At 39.0% G+C, this 22,223-nt stretch overlaps 1 protein-coding gene across 1 annotated transcript in view; it reads right to left on the bottom strand.

The window, feature by feature from the left end:
• Positions 1–15,937: 15,937 nt before the first annotated feature.
• Positions 15,938–22,223, bottom strand: part of LOC122642817 (folylpolyglutamate synthase-like) — a 72,861-nt gene continuing 66,575 nt past the window's right edge. The window contains exons 16-17 of the mRNA XM_043836417.1: positions 17,128–17,324; positions 15,938–16,204 (exon numbers count right to left, since the gene is read on the bottom strand). Of these exons, the coding sequence (XP_043692352.1) occupies positions 16,145–16,204; positions 17,128–17,324 (257 nt within the window). The 3' untranslated portion in view covers positions 15,938–16,144. The remainder of the gene's footprint in view (positions 16,205–17,127; positions 17,325–22,223) is intronic.

The following is a 22,223-nucleotide window of genomic DNA, read 5'->3' as shown; positions in this document are numbered from 1 at the left end:
TTGCATCAAGTCTTCGTGCTCCCAAGATGCCTCATTAGAGGAGTGATTACTCCATTTAATCTTAACATATGAGATAGTACGGTTCCTTAGGTTATGCTCCTTCCTATCAAGGATTTCTTCAGGTACCTCTTCATATGCCAGATCAGCAATAAGTTCAGTAGGTTGTTGAGTCAAAAGATGTGTCGAGTCTGATATATATTATCTCAACATGGAGACATGGAAGACAGCATGAACATCTACTAGTGATGGAGGCAATGCTAGCTTATAGGCCACTGCCCCAACTCTGGCTATAATCTCGAAAGGACCAATGTACCTTGGATTTAGTTTTTCTTTCTTACCAAAGCGTACAACTCATTTGGTTGGAGATACCTTCACAAAGGCCTTCTCTCCAACATTGAACTGTATGTGTTGTTTTCTCATATCAGCATAGATTTTCTGTCGAGACTGGGCAGCCTTGATCTTTTCTTTAATGAGGACAATCTTCTCATAAGTGGTTTGGATCAGGTCTGGGCCCAATATGCGTCGCTCACCAACCTCATCCCAATGCAATGAGGGGCGACAAGTCCTTCCATAAAGTGCCTTGAAATGTGTCATGTCAATGGTTGCTTGGTAGCTATTGTTGTAGGCAAATTCAACTAGAGAAAGATGATCATTCCAACTACCACTCATCTCTATGACACATGCTCTAAGTATATCTTCCAAGGTCTGAATTTTTATTTCCGATTGTCCATCGAATTCGGGGTGATGTTCCGAACTATGGTTCAATCTAGTGCCTATTGCACTTTGCAGACCCTTCCAGAACCTTGATGTAAATCTGGAGTTCTTATCTGACACTATATTCACCGGTACTCCATGCAGCTGGACAGTGTTGTCAACATACAACTTTGCTAGTTGATCCATAGAATAGGTAATCTTCATGGGAATGAAGTGGGCTATTTTTGTCAATCGATCCACAACTACCCAGATGGTATCCATACCTTTTCTAGTATAAGGTAGACCTGTGATGAAGTCCATTGTGATTTGTTTTCATTTTCATTTTGGTATAGATAATGGTTGTTACAATCCTTGAGGTCCGTGTCTAATGGCCTTGACTTGTTGGCAGGTCAAACACTTAGACACATAGGCTACTACATCATTTTTCATTCCATACCACCACAAGTACTGTTTTAGGTCCTTGTATATTTTTGTACTACCTGGATGAATAGGCTTTTGAGATTGATGTGCCTCCTTCAATATCATATTTTTCAAGTCACCATCTGCAGGCACGCACAATCGATCTCTGAACATGAAGACACCACTGAGAGTCATAGTAAAGTCCACGTCCTTCTGTGTTCCTTCTTTGATCTCCTTCATTATCTTCTGAAATTCTTCATCAGAAGGCTGAGTTGAAATGATCCATGCTCTAAATGAAAGTTCTACGGTTAGCATAGATACTATTCTAGTAGTATTTTCCATCACAAAAGCCTTATCAAGTTCCTTGAACTCCTTTACTAAGATTTTATTTAAATGTATTATCTTTGTTACCCAATTTTTTGATTTTCTACTAAGAGCATCAGCCACCACATTGGCTTTATTTGGGTGGTATAGAATCTCATATTCATGATCCTTTACAAGCTCTAACCATCTCCTTTGCCTCATTTCAATTCCTTTTGGGTGAAGAAATATTTGAAACTCTTGTAATTTGTGAATATTTCAATCTTCTCCACATATAGGTAATGCCTCCAAACCTTTGGTGTAAAAACCACTGCAGTCAATTTCAGATCATGTATGGGGTAGTTCGTTTCATAATCCTTCAGCTGCCGGGAAGCATATGCAACAACCTTCTCATGTTGCATCAGTACACAACCTAGCCCTATCTTGAAAGCATCGGTGTATACAACCGTTCCTTCGGTGCGATCAGGAATAATTAGAATAGGGGCTGTCGCTAGCCTTTGCTTTAGTTCTTGGAAGCTTTTCTCACAGGCCTCAGTCCATTCATACTTGACACCCTTCTTTGTGAGTTGGGTCATAGGTGTTTCTATCTTGGAGAAGTTTTCAATGAACTTCCTATAATATCCAGCTATCCCCAGAAAGCTCCTTTTCTCTGTCACTGTCTTGGGTCTTTCCCAATTTACTACTACTTCCACTTTGCCTGGATCTACTTCGATCCCTGTAGCTGAAACCACATAGCTTAGAAATCCAACTTGAGGTAGCTAAAATTCACATTTGTTGAATTTGGCATACAACTGCTTTTCCCTCAACCTTTGCATCACAAATCTCAAATGCTCGAAGTGCTCTTCCTCATTCTTAGAGTAGACCAAAATGTCATCAATGAACAGTATAACAAATTTATCCAAAGCATCATGGAAAACTCTATTCATTAGATCCATAAAGGTTGTCGGTGCATTTGTAAGGCCAAAGGACATTACTAGGAGCTCATAATGCCCATATCAAGTCCGAAAGGCTGTCTTGTTGATGTCACCTTCTTTGACTCGAAGCTGTGATACCTAGATCTAAGATCAATATTAGAAAACGCTTTGGCACCCTAAAGTTGATCAAATAGATCACCAATTCTTGGTAATGGGTACCTATTCTTAATGGTCAATTTATTCAACTCCCTGTAATTTATGCAGATCCGCATATTGCCATCTTTTTTCTTGACAAACAATATCGGTGCATCCCAAGGTGAAACACTTGGCCTTATAAATCCTTTCTTTAACAGATCTTACAATTGAGCTTGTAATTCCTTCAATTCACTTGGCACCATTCTATAGGATGCCTTTGAAACTGACACCATTCCTAAAAGCAAATCTATTACAAACTCTGTTTCCCTGACTGGAGGTAGACTTGTTAAGTCATCAGGGAAAACATTAGGAAACTCTCTCACAATTGGAATTTCCAACATAGGCCTAACTTCTGTCTCTATGTCTCTCACTAAGGCAAGGTATCCTTGACATCCCTTAACAAGTAGTTTCTTCATCTGAAGGGCTGATATTATCATATTCTTAGGCTTCTTTTTCTTATCATTCACAGAAACAAACTCTTTTTCATCTCTTGGCTTGAACAAAATATTTCTTTTTGCACAAAGTACATTTACCTTGTATGCCACCAACCACTCGATACCCAATATGACATCAAAGTCGATCATATCGAGCTAAATCAAATGGGCTATCATTTCCTGGGCAGCAATCTTTATAGAACATGCCTCAAACACAATGTTTAGTTCGATAACCGACCTAGTGGGTGTAATAACTGCCAAGCCACTCGCCAAACTTTTTAGCAAAATCCCCATTCTCTTTACGAAAGATGGAGATACAAGGAATGCATGGCTCCGGTGTCAAATAGTGTATATGCTGGTGAAGAACAAACAAGAATATTACATATATGATAAAGACTTAGTGAATGCATATGCATGATATCATACAATGAATATGCCAATGGTGCATAGACAAGGGTGGTACCTGTGACAATTGTCTAGTTTGCCTCAGCATCATCAGCAGAGATGAAAAAAATTTGACCCTGAGGCCAGTTGCCCTGCTGTCGAGGAGGAAGTGGGGGTCTCCGATTGTAACAGGTCCTTGATATGTGGCTTGCCTAGCCACAATTGTAGCATTTAACTTCTTGGTTAGCTACTGGTGTTGGTGCTTCTATAACCTTTGTACTAGGATTTGCATACACAGGCTTGGGAGCTAATGGTTCTGTGTCAGCCTTTTGAACCTGAGATGAAGCTGAACTATAGTAAGATGGCTTAGAGAACTTGTTGTACCCCCGATCTATAAAAGATACAGATCTCTTGCCTGACCCTTGGTTTGCTAGAAAGGTATCTCTCTGCTTATCTTCAAATCTCTTGACTAGTTGCGCTACTTCAGAATAGCCTTGAGCTCTGTTTGTAATCATAACTGTGCTAATTGATGATCTCAAACCATCTTCAAACTTATGTGCCTTAGTATCATTAGTGTTCAAGCACATTTATATGTGAAATCTTAGGGCATAAAGCATACATTTTACCACATTGGATAGAGTTACTTCAGTGGTTTCTTGTGCTTTTCAGGTTTTAGGTGAATTCTTGTGAAAATAGAGCAAAAGATGTTAAGAATAGCCGAAAGCACCCAGGAGTCGAGAAAATCAAGTTTGGATTGAGCACTGAAAGAATCAAGCCAATCAGTCAAATTTGAACATGATTACAGTGAGCCTCTTAGCATAATTTTGAGGTGTTAATAGTATAGATGTGTATCCCATCGAGTCAGCTTCGTAACGGTTCAAACGGCACTTGATTCTGAGTTGAAACAAAGAAGTTACGGTTGTTTCCGTAACGACGCGCGAAAATGGTCTACAAGGGTTTGTTTGTAATTATCGAAAATCGGCCGGGGACAAAGTAAAGCGGAAGTTCGGATTCGAGGGGCTTTAGCACAATTATTAGAAGTTATCTTTCCTATTAGTCGAAAGATTCCATTTGGAAGGCTCTGGAGCATTCCAACTTCAACTTGAGATATCTTGGGCTCCCGAACTCCAAATTGGACGAAATTTAGGTCTATTTTGGGTGATTTTTCATAAGGAATACAACAGTGAAGCCTATATAAGCATTCCATTCTTCACGTTTTTTGTAGGATAGATTTGATATTTCATTAATCGTGAGTGGAATCCTAGTCACCACCCTTGCTCTCTCTCTCCTCCAACTTTTCAAGGGCATTTTTGAAATTCTACTTGGGATAGATTTCTTTTGAAAAATATTCTCTCATCCATGGAAGGTTGAAAAGTCAAAGATGCCTTGATCTCATTGCTTGGAGAAGACACCTACAAAGAAAAGGAAGCATAAGTTTACAATTAGAAAGTTACTTTTTGAAAAATAGAAAGTTTATGGAGCTAGGATTTTTATCTCTCTTAGTTTCTATTTTTCTCTTTTTTCTTGGGATTCAAGTAATGTAAAGAAGGAAGGAGAAGAGAATATTCTCTTTTCTTAGGGAATATTTCTCCTACCACTTCCCTCTTATCTCTTCTCCCTCCCCCCTATAAATACCCTTTGCCCTTTGGGTTGTAACAAGTTAGTTCTAGTTCAGTTTTTAAGTTAGTTTTAGTTTAGTTTTAATTCAGTTTTTAGTTCAATTAATTAATGAAATTTCTTCTTCTCTTCTTCTAGTTTTTGGCTTTCTAAGTTCTAGTTTGCTTTTATGATTTTTATTTCATGGTTGTAATGCTTTTGATTCATGCTTTAATTTTATGTCTTCAATATGGTTGTAATAATTCTAGTTTAGTTTCAAGCTTTCTAGTCTAAGTTCCTAAGTTGATGACAAGACTTGGAGATTTAGAAGAGGAAGTCATGCAAGGTTTGTTCAAGTATCCAGGTTTTTACTCTCTAAACTCTTAAACTCATTCTCCTTCTCTTCTATCTCATTCTCTCTTCTTCTTCCTCTATTTCTTTTATTTTTTTTATGTGGTTATGGTGTGTGGCTGCATTTTATCCCTTCCAATTTGCATTAGTTTGATAGGTTAGATGGATATGTGTTAGGACGCCAATTTAATTCGTTAGATGCTTGTGAGTTAGGATCCGTTAGTTTATTAGTTTAATTAGTTTAATTTAACACTTTAATTTGGTTCACTTTGCATTACTTTAAAGTGAGTAAAATAGGGTGGCGTATATCTCCTCGTGTTCGACCCGTAACTACGATTGACCCGTACGCTTGCGGTTATTATTTTGTACAAACAGTTCTGTGTCAGTCTTTTGAAACTGAGATGAAGCTGAACTATAGTAAGATGGCTTAGAGAACTTGTTGTACCCCCGATCTGTAAAAGGTACAGATCTCTTGCCTGACCCTTGGTTTGCTAGAAAGGTATCTCTTTGCTTATCTTCAATTCTCTTGACTAGTTGCGCTACTTCAGAATAGCCTTGAGCTCTATTTGCAATCATAACTATGCAAATTGATGGTCTCAAACCATCTTCAAACTTATGTGCCTTAGTATCATCAGTGTTCAAGTGAGGAGGGACGAAGAAAAATAGTTCTTCAAATTTTTGTTGATATTCTAAGACTGACTTAGGCCCCTGAGTCAGCTCTGTAAGTTCGATTTCCTCCTTCTTCCTTAAACTGCTTGAAAAATAATTCCAAAGAAAGTTTCCTTGAAGATGTCCCAAGTCAAATTAGGATGTGCAGCATCTAGAATAGGCTTGGTAATTTGCCACCATGCTTCTGCTTTGTGCTAGAGCTTATATCTAGCACAAGTGAGCTTCTGTTCTTCGGTGCAGCCCAAGAATTCAAAAGCTTTTTCCATCTCTTTCACCTACTTGACTGGTTGTAGAGTTTCTTTGAAATTCTAGCAAAGGTGAGTGGCTGGATCTTTAAAAACCTTTCCATTAAATGACCTGTAGCATCATTGACAGGTGCCACTGTGGAATAGGAACAACAGGGGTTGCAGGTGGGGCTTGCATAGATCTCACAACAGCTTGCATTTGGTTGGCCATGGTGGTCACAAATTGTTGTTGCTGCTGTTGCATATTTTAAAGCAGCTTGTCCATCTGTTGTTGTTGTCGATTCAACATATTATCCATGATGTTGGTAACATCATGAGCGGTGAGATTTGAAGGATTTTCATGTGCATCCTCCGTTGGCTGATCATTTATTATGGGATTAGACGTAGAGGCCACATTACCACCTCCTTGGGTGTTCATCCAATGATAAATGTTCGGGTTAGGTTCTACCATAATTGATCAGCTGATAAAAGGATCAAACTATTAGCTCTTGCAACGATAGTTTGATATGCATCAATAACAATAAGGTATGGATGCAACAATATATATAAGAATTAAGCAACAACATACACTTGAGTGCCCTATCTAAGGCATTGGACTTGGTCCGCCCATCAGTTAAGTATGCCTTCGATGCAGGTCGCATGGAATTGAAGGTACTCTTTCTTTTGATCACATTGAAATCCCTTGTCATCAAGGTTCGATTACTCCATAACTGGCTTTGAAGATACTTCCGATCATTGATCATTATTTCAAGTTTAATGTTTAAGTTGTCAATATCATTATCATTGTAGTTATACTCTTTGATTCGTCTTAGAGTGTAGCTCATTGTGACACTTGGCAATGCTAACTCATCAAAGAGTTACGATGACATGTCGCATCACCATTTCGAATCCTAATAAAAGACATTGGGGTTAGTATGCATTATTATTGTCATTATTACATTTTTTTTTATATATAACGTGGGCCCCACAACAACCCCAAAAATTTCAAAACAGAAAATCACACAAACATCCATGCGGTTTTGGCCCACCGGATTCAGAGGTCCGGATGCATTGCTGGGGGGGTATAGTCATCTATATAACATAACAGTGGCTTTTTTAAAGGCCACATGCAAGCTAACGCCCATGCAACCAAGCAATGACTAGCTGATCGTAGAGCACCGTTGCACTAACGTAGCAAGAAAAGTGCTAACGTCCCAACTATAAATAGGTATGCTAATGCGTCAAAGCATGCTAACGCGTCATAGTAATAGGTTTGTGAGCTGATCGTAGAGCACCCTTGCTTCTTTGGTCTACGATCAGCTAGCGCTTAGGAGTTTCTTCTTTGCTGAGTGTAGCGAAGAAATACAATCAGAGTGCTATTTACATGTACATATACATGAATTTACATATAAATTCTTTTAGAGTGGTTATTTTAAACACTTCTAAAATTTGGCTCCTCTTCTCTATGTTTTCAAGCTCTCTTGGAATTTCGGCTAAGGAAACTCTAATACTCTTGGGAGTCCTTCTTTACAGGATCTACACTCTAAATCCTCAAGCAAATTGCCTAAATGATTAATCCCACAAAATACTAAATCTTTCATTTACCTAACCTATCTTTCCATCTTCTTCTTATAGGTTTAGGAAATGTAGCACTGTTTTGGTTTCTTCCATCTACTTTTTTTCTATATACTTACTCATTTCATGCATGCAACATTACTCTACCCCATTTCTTTCTCTTTCTTATGGATTTTTCTCCATTCTCATGATCTTTATCTAGTAACTTGTTGGACTGTGCATACTAAGTGTTTGAGAAAATGCTCAATTAGTTTCTTTTAGCTTTTTCCCACTTTTTATAAAACCTAAAGCACTCCTAACCTATATTATACTCCTAAGTCTTTCATTACATGTCGATCAGCCTTCCATTTGTTTTATAGTAGCGGAATGGAAGAAAACTTGGCATGAACTACCTATTTCTAAGCAAAATTCTGGATAGGGGCTATAGCATTTCACATTTATCACACACACATATATACACGTATACATACTTATTTTATGTTAGATCATTTTTTTTTATTTTCCATCTTCACAACACACAAACCTTGCAATGCACTACACTGTGCACACCAAGTGTTTGTGAAATTGCCCAACTGATTTCTCCTAATAAAGTTCTTGCCCATTTTGGAATTCAAAGTACTACACATCCTCCTAATATTCCTTAAGTCTACTCTATATGAAACAATACAAGTTTTTCTTTTTTTTTTTTTAAATTCTACATTGGTAATTGAAAGTAAAAAAAAAATTTGGTTACTATTATTTCATCATTAGCAGAATTTTCTAGTAGAGGTTATAACACCAAATTTTTTTTTTTAAATCTAATAGTCATCACTAGACCAATGCATTTGCTTTAAGGGATTAATATCCCCCTTCTCATTCTTCCTACCTCTTTTCTTGTAGTTTCTATTAGAATCCCCATTTACACAAACACAACCCTCCCAATGCACCACACAATGCACAGTAAGTGTTTGTGGAAATGCTCTAATGAACTCTTCTTACTAATTTCTCATCTATTTTGGAAAGTACGGTTCTCCAAATCTATCAAAGGCTTTTCTTACCCCACTCTGCATGAAATCATGATTAAATTCTATCCTTATTCCTATAAAGATGTAAGGAGAGTTTTATGAAATTTTCATTCTTACTTTAATCATCAAAATGTTGTTCTAACTCTTCTCTTATATATATATATCTATCTTTGCAGCTCTATCAACATGGCTAGAACACGTGGTCGAGGGAGAGGTCAAGGTGAAGGCCGTGGTAATGGAGGAAGGGGTGTTCCCGCACCGGAGCCCAATCTTGACCGATTTTGATTTTAAAATGAAGACCAAGAGGATCGATTTGTTGAGTAGTTTATGGAGAGATCAATGGAACATAAACACTGAGTAAACTTAGCGGACCTGGCTGCATTTAGAGTTCAAGAACGGTTCGAAAGCTTGGGTTGGCTTCCTATAACTCAGCCAAATGACCCATGCTATCCCCGATTGGTGCAACACTTTTATTGCAACTTATCCTATAGGCACATGGGGGAGGATGACTTTGTTATAAACAACTATGTGAAGGGGCAGCGCATTTCTTTCGACACTGTGTAACTGGTTAGTATGTTGGGAATCTCCAATGAGGGAGATAGGAGGTATTGTCTTCCTAAAACAGAGATGATAGAATTTCTCTCAGATGTGGGGAGTAAATGGTTGTTCTCCATTCTTACAAATGGAGAATCTTATACCCAGGTGAAATCTGAGTTGGACTTTATACCCTCCGCTCGAGTGTTATCGAGGATTTGTGGCCACAATGTTGCCCCAAAAGGAGGCCATTGCACTGAGATTTCCCTCATACAGATCCTTACCACCTACTACCTCTATACAGGGTACCAGATATGCCTACCCTATGTGATCATGCTCATAATGGCACACCACTGCAACCATCCTGAGGTTGGGAATTTGCCCTACGGGAGATTACTTACCAGTGTCTTCCAGATGAGTGGCGTTCGTCTCAACAATGAGGAGCCTTCAAACAAGAAAGAGGTGAACATTAATCGAATCACTCTTAGTAAGATGGGTATTCATCTCCCACCATTTTTACCTATGTTTGGACATCCAGACTGCACGGAGTTACCACTGCCCATGGGGACAGAGGAGGCCCCAGAGGGAGTACATATTGAAGATGAGATACATAGAGTTCATGTGGACATGTCTGGCCATTTCACTGTAGACTTTCAGCCCACATCATTTGAGCATGCCGGTGCCTCTACTTCCACTGTCCCAAGAGTCAACTGATTGAGTGTCTCAGATCCATGGAGCAGACCATGAAGCAAGGGTTCGATAGTCTTGGCAGCCATGTGACTACTATGGAGATTCAGATATCGAAGTGGACACCTTACTTCCTGGCGCATTCACCACCACCACCTCCTCAGTAGTGTTGATCTATAGATAGACCCTCACTTTTGTGTACTCCTTTCTTTTGTTTATGTGAAAAGGATGTAACCCAACAACATACACTGCTGAAATTTTGTAATCAAAACTCTCAGCTTATATATATAAAAGTTTATGACTTCTCTATTATTTCGCATAAATTCTTACTTGTTTCTATTTTTATTAAAGCTTTTAGTTGAATTCTTTTACTTCAGTCTAAAGTAGACTCGCCTTCAGGTCAATGAGTCAAAGATGCTGCTGTATTGTTAATTAGACTGTAAATAGGAATAGAGCACGAATGCTCTGACACCACTTAATTGTCACATCCCGGCCCGGGTAATGAGGGCCTAGTATAACCAGATGCCAAAAGACATCCAAACAACCACCAGGATTGTAAGTACAGTACTCTCATTCACAGTTCTTCACAATACAATAATAAATATAGTGGAAAAGAAACTGATAATAAATATGAACAGTTATAAATAAGATTTCTAGGTGATAAACATGATGTATTCATATAAAGACTTGAAATTACATTGTACATCTCTTTCATAAGTAACTACAAGTATAAGTATCCAAAATTACTACATGTTTATTTATATCATAAGTAGTTTATAAACATAGAAGGGAAAACAGCCTAGTCCATTAGACCACATCACAGGGACACACACTGGTCGCATACGCATGAAGCATTATACACTCTGAGCTCCTGCACCGTATAGTCACTACCGAGGTTGAAGTCCAAAGCAGCAATAGCTCCCAAATCTGGTTTCTCACAACCAGTCATGCCATCTGAAATAGGGGAAATTCTACAGGGATGAGCTCCAATGAGCCCAATGAGGGGAAACATGCAAACAGATGCAAATAGTCCATGATGTATGTCTCAGGTCTAATCATGCAACTAACAACAGATCTAGGTCTCATGAAGTTAAATGCTACTGTAAAAAGTATGATATTCCCAGTTTCAAAATCATACATCGGACCCAAGAATACCACTCTGCTATGGTGGAGACCTGCCAGTATCGAAATCACACATCGGTCCCCAGTAAACACCCAAAGCTACCCTATTATGCATCTCATTCTGAAATCACACATCAGACCTAGGAGATAGTAAATGGCATTCTGGAATCATCCCTTCGGACTTACCACGGGTTATCCAACACCTCACCCATGTTGGTAAGGATCGTAACATTGGATTTATGAAAGCCTAACCATATGTATCTTCTAACATAAATGTCATATGATTCAATAGTAAGTAGAATATCAAACCAGTTCCATCATCATCTCTTTAACTTATTTTAATAAACAATCTCAATTCACATCTCCAAGTATCACAATAATAATATGTAATGCACTATGTAATGCATCCTAACACCATGCATACAACTAATGCAAAAGAAAGACTAAAATCTATATGAACATAAATCTGATATGATGTATGTATATGTACAGCAAGTATAACTTAAAAAAATAAACAAGAAATACTCTCAAATTAAAGTCAATTCCCACTCACCTTGAGTTGGAAGAGTTGCACAAGAAAATAGATGATCCAACTCACTAATAGACCTCACCAAAGTAGATTACAACCTAATTTAACAATACACAACACTAATTAGGTTACTAGGACAAGCCAGAAACAAGTCCCAACCATTTAGGACAAATCCAAGACAGTAGAGGAGGACCGGATTTAGGCCAACCCAGGAATCGGACGACCATAGGGGGATCAGCTTCTGCATCCAGTAGGTACTATAGAGCCTGGTTTTGAGACCCAACTTCATGGATCTTGTCATGCACAGTACCCAAATCAAAAATTGGTTTAGGGAGATGAAGAACATACCAATTGGGTCAATTCAACCCAATTACATGTTGGGTTTAAGGTTTGTACAATCACTTGCCTAAATTCCTAAGCTTGGGCTGAGATGAGTCATGAACTCAATTGAACCAAAGAAGAGAGAAATTGGGAAATTTCAGAATGGTTTAACAGCCTACTAGGGATATGGAATGGAGGAGATCGTAGAAGCCCAACAATCAAACCTTTCCTAGAGCTTCTCCTCCCAAGCTCCAAGTACTCTTCTCCTTCTCTTCTTTCTCTTCTATCCTTTCTCTAGAGCAGGAACCGATTTCTTGTTTAGCTAGGAAATGAATTCCTAAAACTAAGTATTGGTTATATAGTTAAGTCATTAAGGTCTGTTTGGTTTGGCCAAGTTAGAATTGGTTTGGTTAATTTGATTCTCTAAACTAATTAAAAGACAGTTAACCCCATAAGGTCTTATAGTTAAGTCCCAGGATTGATGTCCCGCAACATAATCGAGAATCCGATCGTGGTGGTATACGGGTAGCTCGATCCACACCGAGATGTGGGTTCCACAGGAGAAAATAATTTTTCAGCCAATACTACACAATTAAAACATTAGTTCTATACATGTAATAATAGATTCTTACTTATGACCCAGCCTAAGAGATTGAGAGGTTTTGCATATGCTCAATCGAGCATGTCTCACATAAAAAAATTATGTGCTGGTTTCCGCTAGGTTCCTCAGATTCAATAATGGTCAATTGGGCTGGCTCTTCGATATCCTCCATGGGTGAATCGAGAGATTGGTCCGAATCCACAACTGCTACAACCCACAACATGGAAGCATACATGGTTGCTGAACCTAAACCTAAAGATGAAGACGTTTAGTGAGACTGAATTTTAGAGATGGGTCTCACAAAAGAGTTTCTAAAGTATTCATTTGGCACTCAAATCTCCCATAAATTAAACCATGGAAGAAATTGTTACCTCGAAAATCACAAACGCAGTTCTTTGTAGGGAACTTAATTCTTCTACAATCTTGCGATGCAAAGATCGCTCTGCCAGCAATGACTTGGCAATATGTTCAATGTAGGAACCTCTCACTCTCACAATTATGGCTTTTCTGGAAACCTTAATGGCAACTCAATGAGAAGAAGAGGGATGGAGAAGATGTAGCACAACTATTAAATTGAATTAGGGTTTCTCATACCCTCTTCATATTTATATAATGGAAACAAATCCAATTGGCTTTCTAAAATTATATAAAATTCCCAATCCCCCAATTTTCCATAATGTGAGATCTCCTACAAAAGGGTTTCCTAGATTTTTTTTGGTAATGGTATTCCTAGATTACTACAGTATTGTGAAGATGTAGGATCTCATTGGGATTACTACCTAGATAGAATATTTTGTATTACCTGGATAGAATATTTTGTAGTAACTTTAATCTCATTAAAATTTGGGCAATGGATCTCTACTTGGTCGCATGGTTTCTATAGAAGCATCTGGGCCAATGAGTGAGCACATCTGGGTATCTACCCAGGGGGCAGAAGCGTCATCTCACGGTGCCTTGTGAGAGGGCATAGAAAACACCACCAAGTAGAGATATTTTTTCCTTAAAATTTTTACCACAATATACATTCTATAATAAAACACTAATGACTCCCAAAAAAGTAGATAAATACGAATTTCTCCATCGCTAATTAATATCACATATAGATAGATTTCGAGCTAAGGCATGTGTATAAATTATCATATCTACCCCAACCTATTGTAAATTCACATATAGATAGATTTCGAGCTAATAATTGCATCGTAAAATATTTGCAAACCATTTACTAAAACAAGGGAAAAAGAACCCTGAAAATAGTGTTGCCATTGTGCTTAGATATAGAAGGACACAAAATGACCGCCCTGCCCCCATTAAAGGAGGAAATCCCACCCCAGTTGATGCTTCCATGCATGCTCCCATTGGCCCCATGCTAGCCCAAGGGCTACGCTGCCTTTCAGGGAACCTTTTCCCATACAATAATGGGAAAAAAGAAGCTTGAAAGGTAGCGTGGTTGACACAGATTCAACACAACCAAGCTTTAAACCGTTGGATTGGGATAATTAATTATGGGAGAAAAGTTCTTTGTGGGGTACACAGGGGCCATGCCAAGACACTGGGGGCGAAATGACCACCCTACCCCCACAAAAGGCAAAAATCCCACTCCTTGAGATGCCAATGCGCGCACATGGCCCCTGCACTCCCTCATAGAGAACAGCTGGGGGTACCCGACCAATTTGATAGTGGTTTTCCATTGGTGTTTTTCCCCTTTATAATACTTTATGTTGGCCTTGATGTCTGGGTTATACTCGAATTTTTATCACCTGCAGTTCCCCTGCCCGATACGGTTCCCTAGTGCCTCTAATAAAAGGGGGTGGATCCCACCCATGCAATGTGTTTGGTCAGGGGGTGGAATGATCATTTCAGCTCCCCTATGAGATGAACTGCACAATTGTACCGACCAACAAACCTCAAGGGATAAAGGTCCGGTTATACTCCATTTTTCAATAAATCATTTGGTACTCTACTCGTTTAATTTAATTAGAAGAGACTGGAAGAACACCTCTTAAACCAAAAGAGAGAACTAAGCTGTGATGGATGAGGGTATCGACAATCTCTCTTTATGATATTCTTCCAAGGGATAATGAATTCCATGATGAGTATCTTTTTCGTTCATGATCAATCACTATGAATCCAGTACACCAATTAGCAAACATCAACTATTGGTGCACGTAAAATCCTTACTGCATAACCGTAATGATAAAGACCTCTTAGGTTAGGGGGACTAATCACAAGCTACTAACCAGATTCTTGTACTTCATCGACTGACAGTAAAACATGCAAGATTCCGGTCTGATCCAGTTCAATGTACGCACATACTTACAATCACACTTGTGCCTTTTGATGATTAACATCACACAGAGCTCACAATGTAACAACCATATGAATGTCGAGCCTAACTACATCCCTAGTGTGAAAAGTTTAGGATGTAAACCCTTGGACAATAACAAACCCATAACATGCATGTAATAATATTAAAAATAACATTTATTATTAATTTGATTGGATACTAATCCAACCTATAATGCACAGATTGAATAACATCAGATGGACAAATTTAATATAAAAGAGTATCCAGGTTAGATGGCTTGTGCTGTGCTTGTGTAAGAAACACTGATGGAAGTTGTCTTGCAACAAAACATGGAAACAGATGCTCATGCAGACATTATTTATTGTGGACCTCTATTGTTAACTTTACCCTCATAAAAGAAATCATGCCCACCCCTTCCCACCCCCCACCCCCCACCCCCCTAAAAGAAAGAAAAAAGAAAAAAGAAAAAAGAAATCCCCTTCCAAATAAAAAAAGGTTAAAAAAAAAAGTAAAAGGAAAACAATATTTAGAACCAATGATGAGTCTACCAGCTTCTGGAGCATAGCTTGGGCATGATGAACCTGAAAAGCCTATTCCATAGGTTCACTTCATACTTCCTGAGAAAAATCTCTAACTGTAGTCATGGATTTATCCTAAATATTCATCATTCATCCTATTTCAATTCCAACAGGCAAAAGATTTTTTGGGTGGGCATACCTAGTTGTGCCACGTCGAAGGCTGAAGTGGAAACATATATAATTTGAGACTCGAATTCAATCATTTACCCTTCTATGAATATTAATGCACCCCTCTGTAATCCCATGCACCCTCTGAACATAGTTGTGGATTTTTTGTGATTTGTGTTGCTAGCCAACTCCATTTGGGCTAAAGCTTGACATGTGAACATGGGGCTTTGGTGCATACCTGCAACAAATTTTTAACAGTATCCAACCTACCATGTGGCAGAACTAGATATCCGTCCATCTATCTTGTATGGGTGCGCTACCCATAAATCATTCACAATACTAAAACAAAAGATCTCGCAAAAGAGTCACATCGTGAATAAGTTGGGAGTCTCCATTTGAGTTATACTCTAATAATACAACAATGTTAAATTACATAAGAAATCACATTGGACAATCATTATTTGTGTAGCCAGCAATGTAATGAACCTTGCGTGCTTTAAACAATGTAGGCCTGACGCTGTTCAAGGTGCCAAGAGAATGAATATGGATAAATTTTAAAGTAACTGCTTTTAACTTACATCACCTCCTCAAGAGCTTCAATACATCTCCAACTAGATGCAAGGAACCAGTTACAAGAACCTGCAGGTTCCAAAGAGAAAATCTAATATCATATATATCATAGAAATGAGGAACGTACAAAATTGTTGACAAAATGGATGCAAGTCAAGCAGAGAAGATGGGAAATGCAGCTCTTGCACCCTATTCTTGCCTGTGGCATGGTAACTGGATAAATCCTAACTGTTGAATAGGAAGAGAACACCATGTAAGGTCAGGTGTAAAATTTGGGTTCCTAATTCAATTGTAAGACCACCTCATAGTGCACATTTTCCCTTGTAATTTCAGCAGTCAAGAATTGTTCAAAGATCTGTGTATCTTGACCAATTTCTTTGCTTTGTTTTGGCACTTGTAGAGTAATTAGACTCAAATTTGGCACGAGTAGGGGAGAGTGGGACCTACTTCTCGCTAAAGTTTGGCCCCAACTGACCTGTCATGTGACAGATACAGCTGGTGGAGCTACACCTTTGTGCAACTTTGCCGGACTTGCACCCATTCAACTTTTCCTAAGAAGAAAAATAACTAGCACACTGAGGCATGAATAATTAGGCAGAGATATATTGTTTCCTACATTGTATTGAATTCAATTATTTTTACCTTTCAACACAAACATTTATCCTTTCTTTTTCACAATAAATATACCAAGAAAAAAAAACTTATATTAAGTTGTGCATGTTAAGTCCAGGCTGGCCCGAGCTCCTTTCAGCCCAGCCCAAGCATAAGTGCATTACACAGTCCAGCCTGACGTGCCACATGCTTGGCTGCGGACTACTTCTGACCAGCTCACACCATGTCAGCATACTTACAACAGAGTCCTTGTCAAATAAAGTTGATAAATGAAGGTACATCCATCTGTCTGCTATTAACAGCAGATTTTCCCAAGTTTGGAAAAAAAAAAGATTACATATAATCAAACAGAGATTCAAATCTTCAGATTTCAATTTTACCTGAACTCTTACAGAAGGGTTTTCCTTAACAGAGTCTCTTAACCATTTTATTGCCAATGGCAATGATGGAATCACGGCACTGCAGGTGAAATGTCCCTCTGAAGTATTGCATTTCTGAGGAAAATCTCCATAGAGGGATCCATCAAATGTTAAGGATTCTCGGTTATACTTCTTGGGGTTATCTTCAAGGGTAGCATCTGATAGGGAACAGCAAACAAAACAATGTAACTGGTTGTTAGATCCTTATTCATGAGTGCTCAATCAGAAACAATCCCCTGAATTCTGCTTATGATCAGTCATCAGTGTTGTTAAAAAGAGAGCTTGAAGAGGCAAGGCTAGGGCCTGGGGCCTGGACGCGCACCCAGACGAGTCAAACACCCAGTTTTCTTTGGTGCCTTTGGGGTTCCTTTGGCTTAGGAATCTATTTTTTCTTGTTTATGTGACATGCAGCTTGTTATTTCATGTAGATTAGGTGCATTTATGCGTCTGTGTATGACTCTCTGTGAAATAATCAATTCATAAAACGAAGACGCGCTAGGAAATGGCAAAGCATATTTTGAGGCTTTCACCAACCATATCTATGGTGAAAGAGAATACTGCAAGGAAGTGCAGTGGTGCTTCATGTGAAGATTATAAAGAAGGGGGGCAGGTGAAGTTTTAACATATGAACATCCCTCCCCCCTCCCCGGTTCTTTTTTAGCAGATCACAAATGATCAAGCAATGGCTAAGCCCAGTTTGAACAACTGGCGTAGCCTCTAAGAACTGTTCTGTTCAGTTGAAGAGAGGCTAAGAACACTCTATTAGTATTTTAATTATGGAGGTCTGACCACATTGATTACTTGTGCAGTATTATTATTATTGATTTTTGACATAATTTCATAACTAGTTTTAGTCTTTATTAGTTGTACATCATTTACTTCTAATAAATTTTATGTTCATTTCAAAGTTCTAAGTGATACAAAACATATTTTTTATGTTACTCAAGAAAATAGAGTACTGCTTCAATCGGGAGCTGGCCTTGGCTAGCACTAGGTGCCTTGCACTACATTGCCTCCTCACTTTGGCATCGCTTTTTGCCTTAAACTGCTTATGATTTGTTCTACATCTAGAATTTACATATATAATTGTTGATGTATACATTGACGCTGCACTTCCTAGGAGTTGAACACTCGACTTCCCTGCTCTGATACCGAGAAGAAATGTTGGGAAAACTCTTCCGATGCACTTCCCAGGAATCGGACACTCGACCTCCCTGCTCTGATACCTTGTTCACTAACAAGCTAACGTGGCATTTCCTTCATGCAGCAGCAAGGGACAAGAAATGTTGGGAAAACTCTTCCGATGCACTTCCAAGGAGTCGAACACTCGACCTCCCTGCCTTGATACCATGTTCGCTACCGTTTCACCTAAAAGCTCGAACTAGTAGGGAAGGGCAAAGTTAATGTATACATCAACAATAACATATAACAGGATAAGGATATCTTAGGCTTGGTCAATTCCCTATTATTCTTCGCCACCTCTTCAGGGGGAGTGTAATAGTGAAGATGTGGCTGTCCAAGAACCTTTTCTCCCTATTTGTGTTCCTTCACCCTTGCCTGTCCATGGTGACAATGTTGTGGACACTAATATTTCAACACAGAGGGAGTCTACTTCTCAGGTTAAAAGGTTGAGGCTGATTGATGTTCCCAACCTCAGTCTTTCATAGAAAGCAGTCAAAGACAAACCAAGTTGAGATCTCCACCACAACAGCACCTGAACCTGTTCAGTTGGAATCCCCTGAACCAGATCCGAGCTCCACTGGTAATCCCTCTTCTCCTCAACCTTCTCTTGATCTTGATTTACCTATTGCTCACCGTAAGGGTACTAGGTCTTGTACTCAACACCCCATATCTCATGTTGTCTCTTATGATACATTATCTACTTCCTATCATACTTTTGTTTTTTCTCTTTCCTCTGTTGGCATTCCACACAATTGGCAGGAGGCTCTTGCAGATTCAAAGTGGAAAGCAGCCATGGTAGAAGAAATGAAGGCTTTTAAAAAAAATAACACATGGGATATTGTAGCTCTTCCTCCAGGAAAGAAACCAGTTGGGTGCAAGTGGGTGTTTGGTCAAACAGAAAGTTGATGACAGCATAGATATATATAAGGCAAGACTTGTGGCTAAAGGGTTCACTCAAACCTATGGGATTGATTACTAGGAAACCTTTGCCCCAGTTGCCAAGCTGAATACAGTGAGAGTTCCGTTGTCTTGTGCTATGAATCTAGGGTGGGATCTACAACAACTTGATATGAAGAATGCTTTCCTTCAAGGAGAGCTTGATGAAGAGGTGTACATGGAAGTTCCTCCTGGGTTCTCATCTGACACAACCAGTGGCAAAGTATGTAAGTTGAGGGGTGCTCTATATGGTCTCAAACAGTCTCCTAGAGCTTGGTTAGGCAGATTTCATAAGGCTATGACCTTTGTGGGGTTCAAACAGAGCAATGCTGATCATAGTTTGTTCATCAAGCGCCATGGCAACAAGGTTACAATTCTTATTGTATATGTTGATGATATAGTTTTGACTGAGAATGACAGGGAAGAGATGAATCGTCTCAAGGAGTTTCTCGGACGTGAGTTTGAGATCAAGGGTCTGGGACAACTAAGGTATTTTCTCGGGATTGAAGTTGCCAGATCATCAAAAGGCATATATCTTTCCCAAAGAAAATACATCCTAGACCTTCTATCAAGGACGGGGTTGCTGGGTTGCCATCCCAGTGAAACCTCTTTAGAGGCTAACACCAATTTAAAGGAATGTGATGGAGAACCAGTTGACAAAGGTCGTTATCAGAGGTTGGTAGGTAAGCTGATCTACCTATCTCACATACGGCCAGACATTGCCTATGCTGTGAGCCTAGTAAACTAGTTCATGCATGATCCCTATTCCACTCATATGGAGGTTGTTCTTCGCATTCTTTGATACTTGAAGTCAGCACCAGGAAAGGGAATTCTCCTATCTCCACATGATCACTTTCGAGTTGAAACTTATACGAATCCTGATTGGGCTGGCTCTCCTAATCGCAAGTCTGTTACAGGGTATTGTACTTTTGTTGGTGGTAATCTAGTCACATGGCGCATCAAGAAGCAAAATGTGGCGGCTAGATCAAGCGTCAAGGCTGAATTTCGTGCAATGGCCCAAAGTATTTGTGAGTTATTATGGCTTCGGGGGCTACTTCAAGACATTGGTGTTCCTATTTCTCTTCCCATGATGCTATACTGTGACAATAAGGCTGTAGTCAGCATAGCCCACAACCCAGTCCAGCATGATTGTACTAAACATGTGGAGATTGATAGACATTTTATTAAAGAAAAGCTTGAGAGTGGCCTTGTTTGTATTCCCTTCGTGAAGTTTCAAGATCAGCTCGTTGATGTGTTCACTAAAGGATTGAGTGGAAAACTGTTTCATCCTTTTGTTTCTAAGTTGGGCATGATAGATATCTATGCTCCAACTTGAGGGGAAGTGTTAAATTGTATGGTGTATACCGTGGGGGTATACTGGGTACTTCACTATGTATTTTTTCCTTTTAGCCATAGTAAGGGTACCAGTGTAATTTTCCTCTTTGAGGCTTCTATTATAAACAGAAGATTGGATGGTCTAATAGAATATCCAAGCATTTAAGCTCTAAACTCTTTCTCTCATCTTCTCTTCCAACAAAAACTAACTGAGGGGCTACTAGAGTAGGCTGTGAATCAGCTGAACCAAGCCCAAAGATATCTGAATCCGCCATATTGTAGAAAAAACGGCACTTGACCATAAACAAAGGTATCCAAACCAAGTGGACAGTACACACTCAACCCAAATATGCAACCCAATACAAGAAAAGAGTCCCAGCCAAGGAGAAAACAAGTACCAACTTTGATAGACTCCACTCTAATACTCTCCAAGGAGTAGCACCAACTCAAACCAACTCAAAGACTCCAAACAAAGCATTCCAGAACCATTTCTCAACCAAGGAAGTCACACATTGCATTCCAAATGCAGGAGAAAGGAAAAAAGACAGTATCGGTTTTATCTGGCAGAGCCCACGAGAAGTAGCTATGCTTTAACAACTTCTTCAATCAACAAATAAGGACATATGGAGCATAACAAGCAACCTTGGGCGATTCTCCATTCCCAAGCCCAAACACATGCCAAAAGAGAAAGAAAGCCTGCAATAGGGAGTTAGCGATAACCCTAGGAGCAGCTTGGTGGGCTTCAAATCTTCATGTGAGCTTCAATAAAGCTCAAATATCAACTTCAAACATCTAAATAGGTTGTATGAAACCTATTTCATACTTCTTCAAGTGTTTCACATAGCAGCCTCCTCCTTGGAATCCCTTGTGCCCTCGGATTCCAAAGAGGGGGGAAAAAAAAAGAAGCAAGAAGAGGAATACAACTCTCAAACCTGAGAGCTCTGATACCAAGTTGGGTTTTAGGTTGTGAATACAAGTAAGAGAAGGAGAAGAAGTTGAAGGAGGAAGAGGGAAGGAGGAGAAGAAGATCAAGACAAGAGAATAGAGGAGAAGAAGATTTGGTGGTAATGTGTTGTATTGGAGAGTATTCTCCATACAGCTATATTAATTCATTGACAATAAGAAAGATATTACATCCACCTCCCAGGGAGGTAAAAGGTAAAAAAGATTTTTTAAAAAAAAAAAAGAGGAGAAAATACAATATAAGGCAACTAGACAAAAGACTTGTTCCTAAAGTACTCTTCTTACACAAACTCTAACAGATGGACCTTCTCCAAGAAAGTCCTACAGATCATGCCAAGTAAGTCCCTTCTATAAGTTGGGAAATTCTCTTCAAGCTTGCAGACTGCCATTCATCCTAATTATTCATAGAAAGTAAATGAATAAATAATATGAAGAACAATGTAGCAAACTAGGATGGTTACCTTTCTAACAAGGATAGTCATGATTGTGCTTCAATTGTATGTTTGGAAGGAAGAACAAGGAAACAGTCAAAGATCTTGCTTTTTTGAGTACCTCCTATAATCTGTTTGGTTTGAAAAGCACATAACACTTTAGGGGGAGGGGGGGCATCTAATCCATGTCCCCTTAATACTAAAAGCAAA

The sequence above is a fragment of the Telopea speciosissima genome, chromosome 10 (genome assembly GCF_018873765.1).
Source record: "Telopea speciosissima isolate NSW1024214 ecotype Mountain lineage chromosome 10, Tspe_v1, whole genome shotgun sequence".
Classification (NCBI taxonomy): Eukaryota; Viridiplantae; Streptophyta; class Magnoliopsida; order Proteales; family Proteaceae; genus Telopea; species Telopea speciosissima.
This window is presented reverse-complemented; position numbering and strand designations above follow the sequence as displayed.